The sequence below is a fragment of the Kwoniella dendrophila genome, chromosome 5 (genome assembly GCF_036810415.1).
Source record: "Kwoniella dendrophila CBS 6074 chromosome 5, complete sequence".
Classification (NCBI taxonomy): domain Eukaryota; kingdom Fungi; phylum Basidiomycota; class Tremellomycetes; order Tremellales; family Cryptococcaceae; genus Kwoniella; species Kwoniella dendrophila.
The window spans coordinates 1,955,575-1,979,424 of NC_089480.1; the positions used below are offsets into that span (position 1 = coordinate 1,955,575).

Consider the following 23,850-nt stretch of genomic DNA (forward strand, 5'->3'; position numbering starts at 1 on the left):
CATGCATATAGTAGCTATATCTTTGTTATACATTCAACGATTTATGCCTCAAAGATACGGCCAGTACTGACATTGAGCTAAAACAATATTGATGGATCAGCTTGGAAGGAAAAATGACTTTTGACCAACTCACTCTAGTCCACTTCTTCCCTTGCCACCATCTCGAAATTAACAGATATGGCCAAAATACATGCCAAAGTACAACGAATGGTAACCAATCATCGGACACGAGTGTAGGATCTTTCCTCCATGTGTAAGGTGCTTCACTGGGTTTTATATTATGCTTCGTTTTTGGATTGACTAAACATGCTGGAAGTGAGGGATGGATTTTTGCGAGATTTTCTGGTGAAGAGACGATAAGTGGGAGGTATCGCATTATGAGATCATTGTAGATCCATGATCTAGGAGCTGTATCTGGATTTGGTCGAAGGATAATTCTTGAATTGGCAGGTTGTTCTTCGTAGCATTCGGCGATTTTTGAAAGTGGTAACATGATAACGGCTGTATGAACTCTTGCATTACACTCGATAGGATACATCTCGTTGTTCTTGGTTGAAACGATAAAATCGAATGAAAAGTGTCCAGTCAAATTTCGTTGTTTTCCTGAAGGTGTAGGATCTTTCTGTAATCGATCAAGTAGAGTTTTGGTCCATTGTTCAGCTCTACGACCAATTGCTTCTGTTGTTGCATTTTCGTATGTCATGAGCATATCGTTGGAGGGGCAAGTGACAAATGAAGTGATTTGACCTTTGATAACAGATGCATGTGTACACCATTCTAATATAGTAGAAATTAATATATCACTTTCTCATGAATTAATTGATTTACAAATTGATAGCTTACCTTGACCTGGAATAAATTCTTGAAAAACATAAGGACAATCTTTTGTGATTTTTAAATTAAGTTTTTCCAAAAACATTCTGGTCTTTATAAGTTCCTTATTATCACCTTTTAAAGGAAACAATGTCATATCACCACGATTTTCATCTAAACCCATACATTTAAAAACATATTTTGGTTCTAAAAATTGTTCATCTTCTTTTAAGAATGTAATAGCTTCTTCTACACTTTCAACCATTTTACCTGAAGGTATTTTTAAACCTAATTTATCAACTAATGCCATGAATTTATCTTTATCATGTAAATCTTCCATTGTTTCAGGATCTTGAATAAACGTTCTACATTTACCATTTGTAGCTATAAACATTTCATCTGCAGCTTTAGAATCTTCAACTGATGATCCTGCTCCTGAAACTGGAATAAATAAAGTTGCCGAATGTAGTTGAGCGATTGAAAGGAGTTTTTTCGAATATCTTTCATATGATTTAGCCGCTGCTGGTAAGATATAAAATCGATCAATTGCAGATGAAAATCGCATAGGACAATATTCTCCCCATCTATATAACAGAGAATTAGTTGAAGCATAGTCCAGGTTCAGGCTAAAATCTGACTCACCCTTCTTCATCAACCCCGATAACCTTCCATCCTGCTCTTTTGAATGCTCTGGCCAAACTACAACCAGAATCAGCACACTGCTATTGTTCATGTGAAGAATGATTGAGTTCTCACGTTAGACCTTTAGACATCCGACCACCACTGATAATGACGCATCCTTTCGAAGTACCGCTAGTGCTGGATATACGAGACTCTTGATTTCCAACGAATAACTTGTTATAGATGATGCAAACCAAGACTGCAGTAGCAGTACATGGTAGAAGAAGTATCGATAAGCATGGTAGTACCACACTACTTGTAAAGTTTTGAAATCCTGTAGGAATCTGACGTCCCATTGTGTTGTTGCTTTGAGCCCAAGTATCGTTGCTGACTGAAAATACGATAAACACAAGTAGATTTGAATTTCATGCATGTGAAGTTGATAAACTGAAATCAGCAACAAAAAGGTCACGGTGTAAACCGCCGGAAATACTTTGACCGGGAATCATGTATGTAGGTATTCATTCATCCAGTAGTGACGTAAATATCATCAAAAGGTCAAACGTCAAGTCTAGATGTTATAGATCTAAGATTATGGTCAACAGCTTACAAAATCGGGGGGAAAGGTACAACCGGTTTTGATATTGAGCTACGATCCCCGATCTTGGAATGACATATAGTTTATCGTAATGGCGTTCTTAATCGTTCCAAGGCGTTATCGATATCGATTAGATCAGGTTGATAAAGGGGTTTTTCCATTTTTCCCCAAAGAAAAACAAATCAGCCGATGATAAGGGAAAAACAGCCGTCTGCATGAAATTACCTATCGTACTTTCCGCGATAGGTAATTGATCGATTGGCTGCTTTAATCACGGGAGTTTATCTTCATAGACAACGACCAACGTAATGCTACAGATTATGATATTCTTTTTGGAAAAAAATGCATGAGACAAAGCCAATGGCTACATGTATGTGAATTTATTGCTACTTATTGAGCTTTTCTTTAGATGATGATTGAAATTCTGCCTACACAATGCTAATATACATAATCCTGTCTGAAACATTACAAACTTATTAAGCTTTGATAGAAGTGCCGGTGACCTATGTAGAATGCTTGTCAGCTATTGAAACTGTTGATTAGAGAACTAAAATATGGACTTACTCCGTTGGTGAGGTGACCAGTACCATCAACTGGTACAGCACCAGCAGATACAGCAGCAGATTTGGTTTCGTTACCGTTGACACCGTTTCTCTTTAAACTTGAAGCGGTGCAACAATCTTCGTGAGAAGCTGTTGGTTTTTGACCGTTCTTAACATATTCTTCTGGGTTGGCACCGAGGTCACCAGCATCGACATAAGCTTCTTTACCGACACCTTGACCATATCGTTCTTTGACGAATTGTTTATGTGTTCTGAGGACGGATTGGAGTTCTTCGATAGGTACATCGTTCAAGAAGACACATTTACCGAATTCACCATCTGGGATAGCGAATCGTTGTTTACCATCCCTGGTCTTTTTGATAGCTTCGGTGGCAACGGCAATTAATTCTTCATCGAATAAGTCGTGATCCATTGAAAGACCAACTGATGATACAAGTTCGAACCATTGATCACGTTGAGCTTCGTTGATGAGACCTCTTGAAAGAGCGAGGGTTATCGAGTAAGCCATATCGATGGTGATAGCGTGACCGTGTCTTAATGGAATTCGTGGGGTCAATTCAAGGGTTGGTGACCATGTGTGACCGAAAGCAATAACTCGGTCCAAACCAAGTTCATGTAAGTTAGGTGTTTCGAGCTGTCGTTCAAGGTTTAATCAGTACAGAATATTATATTTCGTTAATGACAGAGGTGACTCACCTCTAACATAGTTTCAATACCTCTGTGACAGATTTCTTTTCCTGGAGCTCTGGTAGCATCTCTACCGTCTTTGTAACCGAAACCAGTTTCAACAAGTTCTTTACCGTGTTTGACTAATAAATCCCAAACGGCTTTATCACCGACGGAAGCGATCTTGACGAGTTCTGCGAAACCGTTTCTAACTTGACCGACTGGAAGTGTTTCAAGGAAAGAGAAATCCAAGAAGGTGTGGAGAGGGGCGTGGTAGGCACCCAATCTGTTTAAGAGATCATTAGTATATGGGCATGGGTGTGTGATATATGGGACAATAGGACTAACCTGTTCTTTAACTTCTTGTGGTTAAGACCAACTTTGATGGAGACTGAAGCATCGATTAAACCGATCAATGTGGTTGGGACTCGAATGAAGTTACTTGTTCGTCGATATGAAGCACAAGCGTAACCGGCGACATCGGTAACAAGACCACCTCCAATAACAAGGGTTGGTTCAGTTCTAACAATACCGAATGAGTCCATAGCATCAACGATATCGAGCATAGTCTGCAAGAAGAGAGTTAAGGGTCAGTTTACTGATCGAGACAGGAATTCAGATAACCTCAAACGACTCACGTCCATTGTCTTGTTGATTTCACCACCGTTAATGACTTTCCATGTTACTGCTACATTGTAGTGTTTGAAGTATTTTTCTACTTGATCTTTGTAGATTGGGTGGACGACTATGGAGAGGAGAATTAGCTATATTGTTGCATGAGGTGAAAATGATAATGTACTCACTTGAATCAATAACGATCAATACTCTTTGCCATCTTTCGTAGATATCGGCGAGTTTAGAGTGGTTGACATCGAATACAGGGGAAGTGTAGTGGAAGTTGTATTTGAGTGCTTCGTAACCATCAACAACGATGGAACCTGAAGACTCTTTTGTGACTTTGGCGGTTAAATCAGACATGTTGAAATGTGTTGTATTGATACAGTTTATTTGTTGAAAGAGAGAAAGAGAGAATGAAACGGAAGTAGTAAGTGAGAAAGAGAAAAAGGAGGAGGGAAAAAACAATAAGGTTGGGTGGTATATATATACGTTGACAACGACCAAGGATGCGATGACTACTGATGGTGATTTTGATCAAAGAACGTGGGATAGAGGTTGAGGCTATAACAGGGCGTAAACAAAAGCGACAAGTAATTAAACTTCAGACAACCCCCCCCATCATCCGAGAATAAGGAAAGTTCAATTCCCACACTATGTATCCTTCCCAAGATGAAAGTGAGATTGGGATTTTACCCTTTCATTCTTTTGAAAAGTTCTATTCTGTCTATGTGTAACCGATTCAAATGAAAGGCACTAGTGATAGTAGTAGAATCTGGGAACTAACTCTGTCATCGGCTAACGCAATAGAAATCGTACGTTACAACAGATCGAGTGAAACATCTTTTTTGATGCAGCCATCAAAAGTCAATCAATGTAAAGGGCCCCATTATTCCCATTGTAGTGTGTACTGTATTGACAGAATGATCGATCGGTAATCTTATAATGACGATCAAAAAGGAATGTTTACCCTCAGACTGCGAATAGTCGGTCGATGGAAAGACAGGCAAGAGTTACCAATGATTAGCAGACACCGTAGTTTCTGTTTTTGTTTTTTATATGTACGGGAGGAATATGATTGCGGTATTTTAATCTTGGAATAACGACATCCGAAGAAACTAGGGTCAATGATAAAAACAATAACCAATCTTGATAATGAAACCATATCGTATTGCATCGTACCATATCATCAAATCCCATCGAGTATCAACTTGATAATAATCGTAATCTTAGCTTACAATATTATCTTTAGATAATCATGATACTAATCAGTCTTTATCGATCTTTTCACGTGATGATATAAACTACTATTTATATTTATATTCGATCTAACCGTTAGACTACGGATCGCCCATGATATGTAAAAGTAAAGTTAAGCCGCTTACGACTAAGAAGAATAGGACTCGATCTCGACCATTCTCATATTATCTCGTTATGGTTGACTGTGGTTGACTGTATTTCCCATTTCCAAGTAAAGACTTTGCGAATCGATCTTAACTATGTGATTCCGTGATCGCTGATAAAGAGGTCTCTAAGCGGGTTAACGTAATACATGATGTCATTGATACCTTTTGATCAAGGTTTAGCTGATTTCAGGTATCTGATATGATGGTTTCAACATTCCCCGGTTAATTAATTGATCCTTAGATCCGATATGATATCTTCTCTCAGTTGTGATGGTCATGGGTTTGGGTGGTAATCGTTCTCACAGATACATATATATGCATTGCGTAACCTCGATTAAATACAAATACAATCAGCGATTAGATTGCGCATGATTACAACGTGTCTAAAGGTAGAGAATATAATGCGATTCAAAAGTCGTGATAACTTATTGCTTATACAGCATGCATGCATAGGTGAAGCCGCTTTTATCTATCCAACTTCATCTTGTAATTCTATATTCTCGGTATAGCTGAATAAGTGAAAAGCTCATCTGCAAACATGGTCAACGCTTCGGAATCAAAAGAATCTCGAACTGCTCCTCCCAAGTACCATGGTGAGTATATTGAATGTTCAAGTTAAATAGCGACAGTATAGCTGATGTTATTCTCTAACCATATAGAACCAGTACAAGGTACTGTCTTTCACGTTAGTGTTATATCTTTAATTACCCGAATGCAGACTATTAAGGCTGACTAATTTCGACAAAATAGGGTGATGGTCGAGAAGAAGCACTTTTAAAGCATCTCAATTCCCTTCCTGAACTTTCTGATGCAGAGACATCTAACTTATCTCTTCAAGATAAATCGCAGCGTGTTTTAAATGCTATTCATGAGTTCGGAAAAGGCGAAAATAGATATTTGATGAGTGTAGGTGATACAAAAGGTAGACAAGTCGAAGCTTTAGTGAAAGAGAAAAAACCAAAGGTGAGTCTATCTGTAGATTTGTTCTATATCGCTTTTCCGGTAAATTCCTTTGATTAGTATTATTGATCTTCTTTTCTTCCTTATAGCTCGTTCTTGAACTTGGTACTTATGTTGGATACTCCGGTATTTCATTTGCAAGAGTGAGTCAAAAGATATTATTTTTAAAATCCCTATTATTAAGCTAATCTTTTGGAACAGCATCTCCTCGAATTACATCCCAACTCCATCTACCCTGAGAACTGGTCTTCTGATGCCAATGAGGATAGAGCAGGTTATATTTCCCTTGAAAAGAGCGAGGTTTACGCTACAACTGCTAGAGGTGGTTTTAAATTAGCTGGTTTGGATAAAGTAATTAAAGTGAGTGTCGCAATAAGAGGAGCAAATTATACTTTTTATGCATGACTAATGATCGCAACAGGTGGTTACTGGAAGTTCTTCACCCAATCTTAGAAATTTGAGAAAAACTCTTAACATGCCAAAACCCCTTAAATTCGATATGGTTTTCTTAGATCACTTGAAGCCGTTATATACTATTGATATCAAAGTCTTGGAAGAAGAAGGTTTGGTTGGACCAGTGAGTTATCGCTTCTGATTCTCATTGATGACTATGTTCTTGCATCTCAGCTAACGGATACTTCCTAAAGGGTACTGTGCTTATCGCAGACAACGTTGTAAAACCAGGTAATCCAGCATATCTATCTTGGGTAAGAGCTACACCAGAACAAAAACGAAAATCGCTCCAAGCACCCAGACTTACTTCTCAACCACCTACAACTCCAAATCCACCAGTAGAGGAATGGGAAACAGCTTTCCATGATGGTCCAATTGATGAAACTAGATGGGCACCAGAAGAAGCCGAAGGTACAACAGCAGAAGGTGATCCAGGGTTAATCTATTCCAGTCAAATGCTTGACGGTTGGGATCCTTACACTGGTGAAAAAGACGCCTGTGAAGTATCCGTATGTACTGGTAGAGAAGATTAAGTATATAGTCAGGATAGGACGGAGGAAGAAGCAATAAAAAATGACATATCACATGCATATTATCAATCATGCCTTATTTTCGATGTATACACGTCCTTATCTAATATGAGTACAAATGATTATTCACGTAAGAAACCGGTCCTTTGCCATGCTTTTACCATCTTGACCATATGATGTAGATCGATATCCTGCAAGGTTGACATAGTTTTGGATGTTCGAGCAGCATTGGTGATGTCAACGAATATTTCAGGTTGCGTCTCCCCAGGTGTTCCATACTGTAGTACAGAGGTATCATAGTTAGAATTGCAAAATATAAGCTGTTTACCCTAAACCGACTCACAGCAGCTTCCCACATGTGTAACATCTGTTTGCTAGGATTTTCCTCCATATCATCCGAAGTCGCTTCCACCTTCTTCAACCATTCCAGAGCAGAAACCCGCTTGAAACTGATACCGGCTTTTTCAATCCCATCAAGAACGATGTTCCAATTGATGTTGTGAGGATGCACAATGTGATATATCAAAGCGGGGTCTCCTTGCTCAGCAGTCGATATATCCGTACTATGTCAATCACCATCAGTGTCACATCCCATATTATAAGCTGTAATGGAACTCACATAGCACGTGCAGCCAGGTCTACAGGCAACCAGGAGGGTTTCTGCAGAAAGCCAAAGTCAGCATTATACAATGTTCAGGTTTAGTCAAGAAATACCACTAACTTCTTGTAAAGTAGGCAAAGTCCCAGAAGTCTGAGCGGTACGAATCAATAGTGGCCATCCTTCTTTCTCATTCCAATGCCCCGATTGGGTATCCCCGCATAATTGACCCACACGTAAAATATGAATCCGGTTATTGAGAGTTGCAGTCTCATTAGCTAATCTACAAATCTTCTCGGTTACCCATTTGGATTGCGAATAACCTATAGGTGTAGCTGTGGATGGATCATTTGAAGGTTGTTCCACTACTTTAGGTGAATCTTGCCCTAAGACAGAAGCGAGCGATGAACAGTAATATAGTTTTGCGGAATTGGTCTTTGATACGAGATCTATGAATTGGCGGGTTCCTATACAAAGTGTAAACATCAGTATAATTCGACGTTACAGGCGTTGATGGCTGGACTAACCTTTGATACTGTCCTCGAAAGAAACTAGACTACTAGTGAAGTGCACCGGCCAGGCAGCCTGTTGGCGAATATGAGGTGAGCTTGATAAGCGTATAGGTATTCAGACCAGTAAAACTTACATGTATTACGATATCAACCTTATCCACTATACTTTGGTATGTTGGCGAAGATAATCCAAGGTTCGGTTTGGCCAAATCAGCTGCGAAGCATTTGATCTCTTTTGAAGACTGTGAAGGGAATCCACGATTCTTCAAAGCTCCTTTCACACGTTGATTGGCAACTTGATCATTTTCCGCTCGTACCAAGCATATGATTTCATCTATCTGTCCAATTTGACTTAGTTCCTGCACCAAGAATGAACCTAGCGACCCAGTTGCACCTGTAAGTAACTGATACGAATGAGAATAGCGAAGTTAGTCCAAATTGGCGTTGTTACTGAGAATGATAATGTACACTCACGACAGTCTTTCCGGACTTTGCATTCGGTGATGACTTAACATTGCTATTGGCCTGATAATCAAATTCACCATATTTTTTCACCAAAATTTCCATGAGCTGATGGGTATCTTCTTCATCGCTTCCATTTGATGCATTGTTTTCTTGTAAGTCAAAGATGTACCGCGACAATCTGATGGGACGATTCAGTTATAACACCAGGCATCAACATACAGAACTCACCTCTGAATTGAGGGTCTTTCAAACACAACGTTATTCGGTAAAACTGTTCCCCCGGTATACAATTGCTATTTTATAGGATATCAGTGATACCGTTTTAATGTCCATGTGTTTCAGGAGAAACCCACTTTCTGTAAAGCTGTTCTTGCTCTTGTAGCCATCAAAGAATCGACACCCCAGCTGAATAAATCTGTATCTGTATCCAATTGTCCGATTTTCAATTTTGAAGCCGCAACAGCTTCTATAATCTTGCGCACCTCAACAACAATATCTTTTAGACTTCTTCTTGGCTGAGAATCTGTTTGACCATCCTGACCTTGATATAGCGTATTGATTTCACTCTTGAAGACCTCATACGCTACACCCCTCTGTATCGTACCTTTACTACTTTTCGGTAACGCTTTATTGGTGTCGGTAATCAAGACGCACATTTCTTTTGACACTTGGGCGAATGAAGGTGAAGATTGGTTGGCTTCTTCAAGTAGAGGAATGATCAGGTTTAAAAGATCAGGTTGAGGTGGAAGCTGACGGGGAAACAATAGAATTCCAATTTGGGATTGATCTGAACCTACAACTAGAGCATCTGACAGATGAGGTGATGATCTAAGGACAGTCTCAATTGGTCCAGGAGAAGCTTTCTCTCCATTGCTCTGATGCATATTGTCAGATGAATCCTCTTTGAAAGGAAGAAAAAAGACTTACAAGAACAATCACATCATCTCCTCTTCCTGCATATCTCCAAACATTTTCTTTCGATGGATGTTTCTGATATAAATCGCCTGTAGCATAACTACCGTCTTCCCTATTTGATTTGGTCTTTTGGAACAGGTTCAATCATGAGCACCAAGAAGCAAAACGAAGACTGTTTGACTCACTTTACTTGTCCAACTATCCGTTACGACCATTTCAAACCTCGCTTCGTTGGGTGAAGATTCCTTGTCTACAGGTTCGAATACCAAAGCATCTGCATAAGGTGAATCGTTTCTAAGCCATTCCCAATCTCTTTCTGTCTGGTAATCCCGATGAGAGCTAAGGAGGACTGCGCGATGAAGGCGTCAGTGGGGATTTCGAAAACAATAAGTAAGAATCTGTACAACTCACAACCACATTCACTACTACCTAATCTACTAACTAGATTTACGCCTTTGCTAACCATCATATCTCCTATCTTCGTATCTAATGGTGCTCCACCTGTACTGACATAATCTAAACTTTTGAGCAATTGCATTCCTGGTCCGTCCACATCTTCCGCTAAAGTACTGAGAATATAGGGGACAGAGAGGAAAGAGTTGACACGAAATCGGGTTTCTCTTTCTTTTTGTTGGGTTTGCGAGATTTGTATGCCTTCTAGTGGAGATGCTGGTGACTGACAGGAGTTTACAGCATCTACAACGTTTTTTGTGGTGATAGGTACTTCGGATGTTGGGTAGAAGTAAATCATACTCCTGGCCATCCACGCACGAAGCAAATCCGAAACTCCACCATGGAAGAGAGGAGTTGTAGTGAAAGCGGCTGATTCAGAAGGGGATGCTACGGTTTGATTATCTGAAGAAGCACTTGATGTAAGATATGTAGGTAAGGCTCGATGAGGAAGTACAGTCACACTTCGATTGTGGGTATTTGGAATGGGTTTAGGTGTACCACTTGTACCGGAGGTGTGAAATACATGAGAAACATTATTTGCATTTTCTACTATGCAAGGTAGATCTGCAAGTGGTGAATCAGAATTGTATAAAGATGGTAACTGAACTAAAGAGATACCTGGATCTATCTCTTGAGCAGATTTAGCTAATTCGTAATATTTTTGGTGGAAGACTAGCTGACTTGAAGATGATGAATTGTATAGATGCGCAATTGCAGAAGGTGAACATTGAGGTCTACGATCAGGAAGGGTGATATCCTGTAAGACTACTAATAGGCTGTAGATAATATGAGAGGTATTAGATATTTTCAGGCTTACTCACGCTATCAGCACAACTCCATAACCTAAACGCATCAATGCGATCCATGCTACCAGAAAATCTAACCCAGTGGGACATAAAAGCGATATTATGTGTTCTCCATCCTTCTTTCGAGATACACCTCCATTCATAAGACCGCTAGCTAAACGTGCAGAAAGGCCTAATAAATCTGGGAATGCTGAAGTAATTGTCAGTACATCTTGTAAGGCATATATACTGACGAGTCATAAATTACTTACAGAAACGATCACATTTCCAACCTTCATCATCGTGCTGGATAGCAGCGAATCCAACGACTTTCTCTGATCCGAATTCCTTAGCTCCGTCCGCTATCAACTGTAATATAGTTTGAGTATCATGCGGATGTTTTTCATTCTGATGTTGAGCATGACCTGCTGTTGAGACTAGATAGGAGAGAGTCATATTGTGTTAACCTTGCCGGTGATTTGATTTGAATTGTATATTGATTGTGCATTATTGTCAGCAACAAGAAAGCTTTCATGACATTTCATGTTGTTATTAGATTGCCGTATTGCTAAACTGAGTTTCATGATAATCCGATCTTTAGATGATATGATATGGGATCAGAAAAAGAATTGTTTATCGATTACCGATTATCTAACTTGTTGCCGTCATCATCCATTCAGGGTATCGCTCTCAGCCTGATATGAGTAGAGAGAATCGGCAGCTTTGTGATAGTGGGGCAAACTCGAACTCATCTCCCTCATTGTCAATAGTCAATATGGACCATGTGTATATGGACAGTTGGTATACTTCTGCAATACAAGCTTCAGCCGAGGACTGTGAGGGAAGATGAAAGGGAATATAGAGATAAGGCGAATATGAACAAGCGGATAGCTGAAGATCAATGTGGGTTTCATACACCCTTCATCGTGACACAGAAGGTATGCAGTGGAGGAGACAGCGTCCTCATACACTCACGTCTAGCTCATTACATGGGACACCACAACGCATGCAAGAAGAATGGTGTATGTGAACAAGTTGGCTTTCCTGTGGTCAAGTCGTAAACAAAAACATGTATCGGAACTTGATCACTAAACTCGTTATCTCGTGCGCTTCTTTCTCCTTCAACATTTCTCATCATGTAACGTTATAATGGTCTATCCTCATGATGGTTCATACATTCACCCTTCATGGCATGATATTGTTCCACTAATATACTCGTCAACTCATCCCAACCATTTACATCCTTATTTAGAGAGTATCAACCTCCACCCACAAATTCATTCCCTTTCAAACCCCACTTCGTCACCTGTTCCACCATCCACTCCAGGATCTATCGACACCTTCAATAGTGATTTTCCACCTCTTGGCCAATATAACAGTTCAGCGCAGCCTTCATCACCGTTAATATACCAAACAGGACGTGCAAGAACGAATGGACAGGGAAAACAGAATCTGGATCGTTTCGTATGTATTGGCACACCTCTTTTCTCGCTAATTTCACTTCCTGTTACACTGGCGGTAAGATACTGATATACCTCTCTCTCTCTCTCTCTCTCTGGATTTATAGGCATCAAAGTATACACCACAATGGCTCAAACAGCTTCCAACACCTTCATACACCTTCCACCTCGATCCAGTAGCAGCATTTCCTCCTCCTCATTACGCTGCAGAAGTGTTCACACCTAAACTTCTCTCTAATCCTTTGCCTATCGCTCAACAATGTCCTTCTTTATTAGCTCTGCCTCCAGCACAAGGCTCAGCAGTCCCATTTCAGTCCAGCACAGCTCTATCCAACTTAGATTATTACGCCAAACACTTCTCGAACCTCTTATCGCTTCACCTCTCAGCTTTGCTGGAAAACACGAGACAGGCCTTTTTACCTTTGACTAGCATACAACCGTATCCTGTTGCAGGTTTATCGAACACATACCGTATTTACGTTCCCGGAATACGTGAAGATTCACCTCGTCTCTATATTGGTGATAGAATGATTATTCGGGGCTTATATCAACAGTATCAGCAAGCTAGCATCAATGCCATAGAAGCTGAAGTAGTAGGATTAGAAAAGACAAAAAGTTGGGTTTATGTGCAATCGCCTCATCTAGGTAGGCTTGATGGGGATCGAGTTGCAAGTGCAAATGGAGCCGGCGTAGTCGGAAATGGATTTGGAGTTAGATGTCAAATTAAGTTCTTATTGAATGTAAAACCTGTTTGCGATATGCAGGATGCAGTAAGTTCCACATTTGATAAATTACAGAGTTACAAAGTCGCTATAACGAAGAACCCTCTCTTGAGCCTAATCCTCACTCCCCATGCTGAACTGAAGATACTTTTGAATAGGTACGGACGTTTGGGCTACTACAGTCGGTCAAATTTGAGATAGTCCACAGGTGGTTATTCCCAGAAGTTCAACATGTAAAGGCTGAGTCGAGAAATACATCTCAACGGCCTATTGAATGGGTAGATGAGGGTCTCAATGAGGAACAAAAAGTGAGTTATCCTCTTTTTGTATATAAAGTAGAATCGCTTCAGCTAATCATCAATAACAAGGGTGCGGTTAGTGCTATAGTTTCAGGATCTCACCGAATACCGTATCTTATTAGTGGTCCTCCCGGCGTGAGTTGGATACAGTTTTTCGCTTCATTCCATCCAAAGTTAACATAGTTATTGACGTTGATTGTTTCACTTTCATTGTTAAAAGACTGGTAAGAGATATATCTTTCGATGATCTGGACTTTGAGGGCTGATGACTTCAACAGGCAAAACCAAAACAATCGTCGAGATCGCTCAACAAATCATTATATCCTACCCCGAGTCCAGCATTCTGATCTGTGCCCCGTCCAATTCAGCTGCCGATACCTTGGCCCGTCGACTTTGTAAAGCTTCCCATCCTTCCGCCGATCCAGCTTCCGACACAACTATCAGGCCAGGAATAATGCTTCGACTCAACAATCCTAGCCGAACTTTCGCCGAAGTTCCAGGCGAGATCCTACCTTTCTGCTATGTCGCTACTAGCCCAGATGGAATAGAGACATTCAGCATTCCTTCTTTTACGGATTTGATGAAGTACAGGGTAATTATATCTAGTTGTCAGGACGCAGGGATACTGGTTACAGCAAATGCTACGAATACAGCCATGATGAAGGCGGAGTCCGAGTTAATAGAAACGTTTCATCCGATCTCAAAAATTAGTAGAACGAAAGAAGTGCTACCTCATTGGACACATTTATTGATAGACGAAGTAAGCGAGACCTACACTCCGCACTATATTAGAGTGAGGCTGGGTTGATGCTGATATCATCTGCGTTTGTAGGCAGCTCAAGCTTCAGAACCTGAAACGTTAATACCCCTATCAGTAGTAGTGCCCTACCCTCTGCCTAAAGGATACAACACCGTGGATCCGACAGTAGTTTTGTGTGGTGATTCACAACAACGTACGTTCACGGTTTGCCTATTCATGTTTTGGGAGAGAGTTAATTTAACCTTTCTCAATTAGTTGGTCCCATCGTATCCTCGTCAGAAGCTCGAGACGGCGAGCTGGATGTATCTTTGCTCGAACGGCTTTTCGATAGGGAGATCTATGCTACTCACTCAAACTCTCGAAGGTCCCAGCAACTTAGAAATAGACATTTACAATCGGATTGGGAAGCGCCATTTACCAATCTTGTACAAGTGAGTAGCATTTCCTTCTACTCGGAAACACTGCCGGCTATCAATTGTGTTTCTGGGAAGAGAATTACTCAATATGCTGACGTGTGACTATTCTCAGAACTACCGCTCTATAGCCCCTATCTTAATGATTCCTGCAGCAATGTTTTATGAAGATACCTTGATCCCATCTGCAAGGGATGTTAAATTGCTTGAATGGAAAGATCTACCCAATGCCAAGCTTCCGATTCTATTCCAAGGGTGCGAAGGTGAAGAAAACTGGATTGATGAGGTAAGCCTGTCTTCTTCCAGCTTATTTTTTTGTTTACACGCAAGCTGACCTGTTTTTCAGGGATCAGTAGGTTATGGAGTCCTGCTTTGGCAAGATCGGTACTACTGCTAAATACGCATTACCTTGTTTTTCAGTCATGGTATAATCCTAGCGAAATCAACGCTGTTATCCGTATCATCAGTTCCTTACTCGAATCTGATCTCGGCGTTGAGCAGAAAGAGATCGCAGTAATTACCCCTTGGCGAGAACAAGTCTGGAAGATGCGTGCTAGATTACGATCCAGTGGATATCATGAGGTCGATGTTGGCAATGTCGAGGTGAGTCAACAAGTTTTGTTTGGTCATCTCTTCCGTCATTTGTCATCAAGCAAAACTACCAAGACGTAACGCTTTTTCTAACAATGCTTGATGGCCAGACGTATCAAGGTGCCGAATTCCGAGTAACGATTGTTAGTTGTGTGAGATCAAGAGAAAGGTTCTTAGATGATGATAGAAAGAACAATATGGGCTTATTTAACGAGAGAAAACGGTGAGTACCCCGCCGAGCTCATGAGACCTATCGCCGATACATCCATTGTACAGATTCAATGTCGCTATAACGAGAGCGAAGGAGATCTTGGTAGTCGTCGGAAATGCAAACTTGCTAAAAGTGAGTTAGTTAAATTTATTCTACTCGAGTTCGCTCGCTGAAATATATTTCAACATTAGAGAGACCCCTACTGGAATGGCTTTCTCCAGATTATGCTTCGTAATAATCTTTATATAGGACCAGAGTTAGATCTGGAAGTAACTGGAGCGTATATGTCACGATTAGAGTAAGTTAATGCTCACCGTGTTTAAGTAGTTGAGCGTAACAAGTAGGCTAAATCTGGGCACTTGTAGATCCACCATACATGATAACGAAACTCACGACCCTGAAGAGGCTACTATGCGATTAGCGGGAGCGTTGGCAAGAGAAACGCTAAGAGATGATTAGATGAACTCGGTTTGTACATCATGCTGGATGAATGGCATACAATATTATCCAAACATCGAGGCTCTCTCATCCTGGTAAGACTGTTGAGCTACACTGATGATTCAGTATTTTACGATTGGTTATACTGAACGTGACGGTTCATGGGACCGTCGTGTCATCGACCTTGTTGTCATCATCGAGAACGTGACACTCTAAGCGTAAAACAATTGAGTGAACTTTATCACTCAAATCTGTGCTCATCGATTGGCATTTTGTCACATCTGGGTTTGCATTTGTTACCTACGCCATCGTCTAGATAGTATACCTAACAATCCGATGTATATCATTGTGATATTTTCAGATCTAGTTCCTTTTCCATTCTTTGTAATCCGACCTAGCGTTCGATACAACCGATCAATTACTGCTCACTCCGTGGAACGATACGTGCAGGACAACTCACCTTGAGAAGTTCTTGATCAACACTAAAAGTGATTCTCAAAAATCCAGGATATTTCCAGTGATAAGCGCCTCCGGTAGCCTATGAAGTGTCAAAGTCAGCGGTGGTATACCAAGGAACACCATTGGCACACTGACGGTATATACACCAACGTCCATCAGTCTTTGCCATAATGCTTTTTCCTGATCAAAGGTTGTGATATTGAGGTGTTCTCGGAAATCAACAAACATGAAGTGACCACTATATTTCAGATACCATCAGCACGCCAACAGCATAATTCAAACGTAATTTAGATATAAATGGACATCACTAACGCTACGGTGTCCATGGCGGGTATACCTCTGGCCATGAACCACTCTCGACAATATGAGGAAGCGGCTGTCAATCGCCTTCGATTTTCCGCTATCATCGCTTTGAATTTGGGTTTGTCGTTGAGCAGTTCGGACAACAAAACGTCTGCGGGTGAAGAGACTGCGCACATTTCAGCTTACTACTTGTGCTCGATCATGTAAAACTTACCCTTCATGAGGAAGCAAGTATGTAGCATTGTTCGTAGAAGGAAGGGATTGTTCTGTGAGATTATGCAACCAACCCTCAAACCATTGGCTCCGAAGCTATTCCGAGGTCCAAATAATCAACGATTTGTCCATGGTCACGATTAATGAAATCAGTTATGAAAACTTACTCCTTACTGAAACTGTAGACAACTATTGACATTGTAATCAGCTGGATATCCTAGTAATCGACTCGCAGGATCTACTCACTATGAACCCTTCCTTTATCGAATTTCTCGCCGGTCTCCTTCTCTACATCGAGGTTGAGAAAACTTATGAAGTTGGGCGAATTTGTGACGTCTGTATACGGTGAATTGTCAACAATGATAATTTCCAATCTTCGGTTTCGAATCGAGACACTCACTTGGATTGTCATAAACACTCAAGGCGTAAATCTCATCACTGATCAAATGCAGGTTATGTCGCTCCGTAAATTTTGCGTACTCGAGGAGTGTCTCTCTAGGATAAATTTGCCCCAGAGGGTTCGAGGGGTTGCACAATAGCTAAACAGCGAACAGGTCTCGCAGTCAGTCATATTTCAAAGGTCCATCTTTCATTGACACACTTACTACCGCTTTCACATCCCTCCCTTCTGCCTTACATTTCTGATATGCATCCTCAAAGGCTTGCAAGGATTCTGGTAAATAAGCTTTTTCGTCATCTGGAATTTGGACAGGAACGATATGAGACCCAGATCGGGTCACCATATTAACATCGAAACCGGCGTAACTGTCTATCCATCAGCTTGCTAGTCACCCTTATAGCTTGCGGATTGAGCTTACAAAGGAGCGGCGATCAGGATTGCGTCACCTGGGTTAACTATTGCCCAAGTCAGTTGATCCAGGATTCCGGTAGCACCAGTACCTAGATATGATATATCAGCTTGATTCCTCAGATGTTGTCATTCGTACTTGTAATTATATGTTCAGGAAGGACAGGTTCAACAGGATCGAAATTTCTGCGAAAGAAATTGTTAGAATCAGATATTCAACTTGGGGGATCAATATACTCACTCATTCCACAAGTCCGCGATAGCATTTTTTAGCCTAGCACTCCCACTAACACGATCTCCGTAACCCATATCAACGGGGTTAAGACCTTTCTTCAGAGCGGTACCGAAATACTGCTACTTGTTTCAGCGGATAGCTGATCTCACGCGATGTTATGCTATAGCTCACCTCAATATACTCCCGTACCATCAAGCCGTTCTCAGCAACACCTCTAATTATTGATCAGCATGAGACAGGACTGAAAGATCGGGTTCTACTTACATATTGATAGTTCCTTCCGGATTTCCGTGTACGTCATATACTGAAAACAATTGGATTACATCAGTAGATATTTGTAGAACTGAAATAAGACTTTCATATATTTACGAGAGGACATCAGGCTATCCAACTTCTCTGCATGAGCATGAGTTGGACACAATAAAGCTCGGTCACTCATTCTGATGCCGCGATAATCATTGATATGATCGGCCCAAATGCTGGAATAAATTCCTTTGGTTGTTTGGGCTTGAGCGTTCCCCACATTACTGTTGACAGCCAATGCTTCGTATTTGTGAGCTAGATCCGCAGTTGAATCTGTAAGATCGACTTGTACCATTATATCTATCGCTTGTGAGTGGGGACGGTATACTGGTTCACTATAGTTTCTAAAGGTACTAAGATATCTCATCAGTGATTATATAGATCGTTTACAATAGAAGTAGACAATGAATACATATATGCAGTCTACAAAGCAGGTCAGCAGGATATGCTACTACAGAGCAGAATTCAGTGAATTGTTATCTCGGGTCAACGACTTGTCGGATTAAAAGCTTAGTTATGCGTCGTTTAGGGACAATCTCAGGTAGTGGATGAACCCACCGGCAATAAGTTAGAGCTTGACTGATCTGATACACCGCCCAGCCGACGCAACCCATTTTATCCCACTCTGACAATTTGCGATACATGCCGAGTTTATCTAGAGACACCCATAATGGGTAATTGTACTGGCGGGCGATGATGAAGGCAGTACGTAAGAAAGAAACAGTGGAAGATTGAGAGAATACAATGTTCCACAAGTGGGTTCTCGCTAGATCGCAATACCCTATCTACTCCTTCTCATTTCACATGCAATGTCGTACATTGCATTGGATGCTGTTCTTCTCGACTTTGTCGACGCTTCCCGTTAACCCTGTGTTGGATTCACAGCTAAACATGTTGGTGAAAGCGAACATCCACAGAAACGTAGCAACTCAACCCAGCATTTTTGACTGTAGCGTACAATAGTCGCAGTACTTTGGTGTTGATCAAAGGTGATCGTGAAGTGTAAATATATATACAATGCATACATCAAGAAAGTGCAGGAACGAATAAAGATGGATAGATAACAAGTCGGTTTGATTCCGCTGACAGATTGCGCTATCAACTGTGGATGATCTTTCAACCAGCCGGATATGATCCAAGGATGTTACATCGTATTTAACACATACTATACATGAACATAATCTACACAAATGAGATCGTCTATGCACGTTCACTCGATAGTGGCTACAAGATAATCTTTCATGACGTCTTCATTAAGGTCTTGACCTAAACCTGGAAGTTCCGGAGCAACATGTCGACCATTGACAGGTTGATAATCATTGGTACACAATTCTTGCATGCATAATTTTGAGGCATAGGTATGTTCTTCATGAATTATAAAGTTTGGAATAGCGGTTTCGAGATGTAAAGCGGCAGCAGTAGTAATTGGTGAACCACAGACGTGGATTTGCACTGTTGCATCGTAAATGTTGGCAAGATCGCAGATCTTTTTTCCTTCTGTAAGTCCACCAACCAGACATAAATCAGGTTGCACAACGGCTAATGCTTGATTTTCTAACATTTCTCGGAAACCCCATCGAGTGTAAGATCGTTCACCAGTAGCTATAGGAGTATTTGTATCTTGAGCAACTTTAATCATGGCTTTAGGATTCATAGGATTAACGGGTTCTTCACAGTAATAGATACCGTATGGTTCACATGCTTTGATGAATTGTGTAGCTGAGTGAGTACCGAGAAGAGAGTGAAGTTCAAGGATAATATCAACATTGGGACCAACTGCCTCGCGGATAGCAGCAATTCGCTCAACACCCATAGCAATGTCATCTGCACGTAATAAACCATGTCGATCTTGACGGTAACCATTGGGACCAAAATTTGCTAAACCATTACGATCAACTTGTAGAGGGTCTACTTTGATTGCGTCGAAACCATCGGCGACAGCGGCGAGTGAGCATTCGACGAAATGTTCTGGTTTACTACAGAGGAATATCTTCTCGCCCCAACCAAACTGGATTTGACTTGCGTAACTTCGAAGACTTTGATTGGATTTTCCACCAAGAAGTTGATAAAGAGGTACACCTAATTTTTTACCTTTAATATCCCACAAAGCAATGTCGTATGCACTCATACCACCATAAACCACAGGTCCACCACCCATACCCCAAAAGGATTGTCTATACATGGCTTCCCATATAGCCTCTATTTTCATGGGATCCTTTCCTAAAACGTATTTGGCAAGATCACGAAGCATACCAGAGGCAGCTTTGGCTCCGGCACCAAAGGCGAGACCGACTTCTCCTATACCAGATATTCCTTCATCTGTTGTAACCCGTACTATTACCGGACAGAAAGAACCGATACCTTTGCCGGCCAAGTGAGGATGTCGGCGTAAAATAGAACATTCGTAGATTTCGATCTTAGTAACCTTCATAATGAATATGCGTAAGGGTAAGACTGGGATATTGAGCTTGAATCTTGACAAGGTGCAAGGAAAGTATAGGGAAATGATGAGTGGATTGACAAGATATAGAACAATATATAATGACTCCCAAGTGCTGCTCAAGTTTGTTTGTAGCTTTCAACTTGATGCTTTGACGACACAACCTATAGATTACAATGTATCGTGCGGGGAACTGCTAGCGATAAGCGAGCTGGAGAGCGGAGTGGTAGAACTATAATATATACACTGTAGCCCTTCTGACAGCATTCAGCGTTGAAAAAAAGCATAAACGAAACAAACAGCACCCACCATGATCTATTACGTGTGGGAAATCACAAGAAAGTGGGCTTTCACTTAGCGTAATCTCCGAAACCCATTCAACCCACCAACTGTTGACTGGTAATTGGAAAACAAGCAACTCCGCCGCCAATCATGTGACTTTACAGTGTGTGGGTTCCCTCATGATAAGCAATCGAGAATGACATGATCACCACATGAAATACCCTGACACCCAATGGGTGAGATGAGTCCCTTCATATCACAGATTCCTCCTATCGCTCTTATCCCTCATCAACCCACCGTTGTAACGTAGCATGTAAGATCTACTGTGGGTTCGTGTCACTTCAACCAATAACCAAAAGACACTCCCTGATAAGAGATAAGTGAGACTTGTAATCTTCGTGATAAGGGATGTGAAGAAGAGATACGATCCTATATATTTCACCCAAAATCTGGATGAAAACCCCACTCCCCTTCAAACAGTCAATCAAACGATCAACTGTACATACATATATTCCCGTATCACAATGTCTCACAACGAAATATACAAAACCAATAACGCTTCAGCAACCTTTGATCATGATCAAGGTATAGAAGATAAACTTGGTGACGATGCCATCGACGTTGTCGAGGTTAATGATGTAAGAGAGCCAGGCAAGCCCCAAGTCATCAAAGACGCCGTATGGGGTGAAGTCAATCCAGATGAAGGTCCCAACTACCGTGGTCTTGGCTTCTGGATGACTTTCATCCTCGCCACCAAAACCCAAGTGGGTCTTGGTGTTCTAGGTCTTGTGAGTAGCTTTCTACCCGAAACATCAGTATACCGGCTGACGTTATGGCAGCCCGCCGTATTCAACACTGTTGGTTTGATCCCTGGACTTTTCCTAGTTCTCGGTTGCGCTATTTTGACTGGATGTAGGTGACTTTCGTCCGGTGAACTGAAAGTCGAAGCTGATTTATCTAAAGGGTGTAATTACCAACTTGGTAAATTCAAGGTTAACCATCCTGAAGCTTACTCTATGGGGGATGTCGGGTACATTTTCTTTGGTCGAACAGGTCAGCTCATTTGGGGTAATATCTATGCGGTTAGTCATTTGAGCAGATAAACGCTATTTGATACTGATGTTTATGTGTTAAGGTCACACTTATTCTGTCCGCGGGAAGTGGTATGCTTGCTTTATCTGTCGCTCTGAATGCTGTGACTGTGTGAGTGTCATTCAATTCCTAGCAATCGGCAATCGCTTATTATGTATCACAGCCATGGTACTTGCACAGTCGTCTTTGTGGCTGTAGCAGCTATAATTGTTGCTATTCTTTCTTCGATCCAGACTCTTGGTAAACTCGGATGGGTTGGCTTTGTAGGCTTCACATCCATCGTATTATCTCTTATCACACTTGCTGTCTCTGTCGGTATAACCGATCGACCGGCTGCTGCTCCCCAAACCGGACCTTTCGAAATCACAGTCAAGTTAATTGCATACCCTACCTTTATCCAAGGTGTCAGTGCTTTCACTACCGTGCTTTGGGCTTATGGAGGTTGTGAGTTGAAACTCCCTGTTGGAGCATGCCGATATAGAGCCCAAACTGAAGTTCCTTGTACACATAGCCAATCACTTCTTGTCCCTTATCTCAGAAATGAGGCAGCCCGAAAGATATCAAAGGGCCATGTTATATTCCCAAGTCGTTATCACTGTTATCTACGTCGTAGGTCGCCCAAACACATGATATACATGCCTCCATACTGATATAGATATTGTGTAGGTCTTTGGTACAGTTGTCTACCACTTCACAGGTCAATATATTGCATCCCCAGCTTTGGGATCCGCTGGTCCTTTGATGAAACGAGTTTGTTATGGTATTGCTCTCCCAGGCTTAATGTGTGGTCCTCCCATGGCTCTTCACCTAGGTGTTAAATATCGTAAGTGGCGCACCTCTTTCATCGATGTATTTGAGCAGATCACAGGCTAAAGCCGTTACTTGGTTAGTCTTTGTCCAAATCCTTGGAGGTACTCGACATCTCGCGAAGCATACCACGGTCCACCGGGTTACCTGGTAGTGAGTAATACTTTCTTCTCTTCAGAATCGCTTCAAGATGCCGTAAAGATTCCATACCAGTGCTGACTATCTGTACTTGGTCGTCCTTTCACTCAGTGGTCTTGCAGCAGGTTGTGCCTCCCTTTCGTTCCTCTCTGCCGAATTGATTCCTGTATTCAACAACTTCTTGTCCCTCCTTGGTGCTTTGGTTGTTTCGTTATTCTGCATGTAAGTACCTTTTCGGTTCTACCAGATGTAGATCCCACATTGACGTTCATCTCATAGTATGACCACTGCAATGATGTGGTTCTACGACAATTACAAGACTCCTAAACGAACTCGTGGATGGTATATCATGGTTGTAGTTGCTGGAGCAGCGTTTATTTTGGGTGTTTTCACTCTGGGAACCGGAATGTACGCCTCCATTACCACTATCGTCAAGAGTGTCAAGGCTGGGAACACTACAGCGTGAGTCATTCTGATCATCTGGGAGTTTCAAACGCAATCAGTATAATGGAGGCTGAATTATTTTATATCACTTCTAGTATCTTCTCTTGTAAAGATAACAGTGGTTCCGTCAAACACTAGATTGGTTATTGTAGACACTATAACGGCTGGGTGCAAGAACAGCATGTGACGATTTTGACGTTCGACGTGAGCAACGTGAATTTGGAGTGTACAGTCGCCATAAACTTGGTTGTTTTGATATATTTCTACCTAAGGATGTGTAATCACGCATGTGAAACTCTATTTGATTGTTTTTAATATTCTTGTTATGTAGTTTCTTATGCAATTTCTGCGTGAATGACAAATGCAGTTGGGGGCGGGTTACTCTTCCCAATCCGAAAGCGCCCATTGAGCGGCAAGCCGTTGACCCCACTTTTCTATCTCACCCCACCTAATTCCCACCCAAATAAGATCAAATTATT

The 23,850-nt window shown here is 41.3% G+C and overlaps 8 protein-coding genes across 8 annotated transcripts; 3 read left to right on the top strand and 5 right to left on the bottom strand.

Annotated features, from left to right (window-relative positions):
- Positions 1-41: 41 nt before the first annotated feature.
- Positions 42-1,790, bottom strand: L201_004549 (uncharacterized protein; the record flags this gene model as incomplete). Its single annotated transcript, XM_066220290.1, has 5 exons — positions 42-77; positions 134-777; positions 844-1,397; positions 1,456-1,512; positions 1,570-1,790. The coding sequence occupies 5 exons, from the start codon at positions 1,788-1,790 to the stop codon at positions 42-44; spliced, it is 1,512 nt and encodes a 503-aa protein (XP_066076387.1).
- Positions 1,791-2,508: 718 nt separating this feature from the next.
- Positions 2,509-4,239, bottom strand: L201_004550 (uncharacterized protein; the record flags this gene model as incomplete). The annotated part of the gene is made up of 6 exons (XM_066220291.1): positions 2,509-2,535; positions 2,597-3,229; positions 3,292-3,547; positions 3,610-3,830; positions 3,900-4,006; positions 4,065-4,239. 6 exons carry the CDS (start codon positions 4,237-4,239, stop codon positions 2,509-2,511), a joined length of 1,419 nt encoding a protein of 472 aa, XP_066076388.1.
- Positions 4,240-5,820: 1,581 nt separating this feature from the next.
- On the top strand, positions 5,821-7,228 carry L201_004551 (uncharacterized protein; the record flags this gene model as incomplete). Its single annotated transcript, XM_066220292.1, has 7 exons — positions 5,821-5,875; positions 5,942-5,967; positions 6,033-6,245; positions 6,332-6,385; positions 6,444-6,602; positions 6,664-6,819; positions 6,890-7,228. 7 exons carry the CDS (start codon positions 5,821-5,823, stop codon positions 7,226-7,228), a joined length of 1,002 nt encoding a protein of 333 aa, XP_066076389.1.
- A 119-nt stretch (positions 7,229-7,347) lies between these two features.
- On the bottom strand, positions 7,348-11,409 carry L201_004552 (uncharacterized protein; the record flags this gene model as incomplete). The annotated part of the gene is made up of 14 exons (XM_066220293.1): positions 7,348-7,503; positions 7,569-7,788; positions 7,845-7,885; positions 7,947-8,290; positions 8,351-8,408; positions 8,470-8,739; positions 8,810-8,978; positions 9,029-9,093; positions 9,154-9,675; positions 9,728-9,841; positions 9,901-10,064; positions 10,127-10,902; positions 10,990-11,164; positions 11,226-11,409. 14 exons carry the CDS (start codon positions 11,407-11,409, stop codon positions 7,348-7,350), a joined length of 3,258 nt encoding a protein of 1,085 aa, XP_066076390.1.
- A 693-nt stretch (positions 11,410-12,102) lies between these two features.
- On the top strand, positions 12,103-15,868 carry L201_004553 (uncharacterized protein; the record flags this gene model as incomplete). The annotated part of the gene is made up of 13 exons (XM_066220294.1): positions 12,103-12,417; positions 12,521-13,183; positions 13,294-13,443; positions 13,504-13,573; positions 13,713-14,194; positions 14,267-14,387; positions 14,450-14,625; positions 14,723-14,893; positions 15,028-15,210; positions 15,309-15,421; positions 15,475-15,541; positions 15,601-15,707; positions 15,775-15,868. The coding sequence occupies 13 exons, from the start codon at positions 12,103-12,105 to the stop codon at positions 15,866-15,868; spliced, it is 2,712 nt and encodes a 903-aa protein (XP_066076391.1).
- Positions 15,869-16,190: 322 nt separating this feature from the next.
- Positions 16,191-18,463, bottom strand: L201_004554 (uncharacterized protein; the record flags this gene model as incomplete). The annotated part of the gene is made up of 15 exons (XM_066220295.1): positions 16,191-16,241; positions 16,308-16,385; positions 16,442-16,544; positions 16,619-16,775; positions 16,824-16,918; positions 16,990-17,011; positions 17,069-17,158; positions 17,223-17,361; positions 17,428-17,587; positions 17,641-17,722; positions 17,770-17,816; positions 17,872-17,984; positions 18,037-18,079; positions 18,130-18,169; positions 18,235-18,463. The coding sequence occupies 15 exons, from the start codon at positions 18,461-18,463 to the stop codon at positions 16,191-16,193; spliced, it is 1,449 nt and encodes a 482-aa protein (XP_066076392.1).
- A 915-nt stretch (positions 18,464-19,378) lies between these two features.
- Positions 19,379-20,599, bottom strand: L201_004555 (uncharacterized protein; the record flags this gene model as incomplete). Its single annotated transcript, XM_066220296.1, has 1 exon — positions 19,379-20,599. One exon carries the CDS (start codon positions 20,597-20,599, stop codon positions 19,379-19,381), a length of 1,221 nt encoding a protein of 406 aa, XP_066076393.1.
- An 815-nt stretch (positions 20,600-21,414) lies between these two features.
- Positions 21,415-23,509, top strand: L201_004556 (uncharacterized protein; the record flags this gene model as incomplete). Its single annotated transcript, XM_066220297.1, has 11 exons — positions 21,415-21,678; positions 21,730-21,802; positions 21,854-21,972; positions 22,026-22,093; positions 22,146-22,426; positions 22,494-22,591; positions 22,649-22,805; positions 22,873-22,942; positions 23,039-23,149; positions 23,207-23,389; positions 23,467-23,509. 11 exons carry the CDS (start codon positions 21,415-21,417, stop codon positions 23,507-23,509), a joined length of 1,467 nt encoding a protein of 488 aa, XP_066076394.1.
- Between the last annotated feature and the right edge of the window lie 341 nt (positions 23,510-23,850).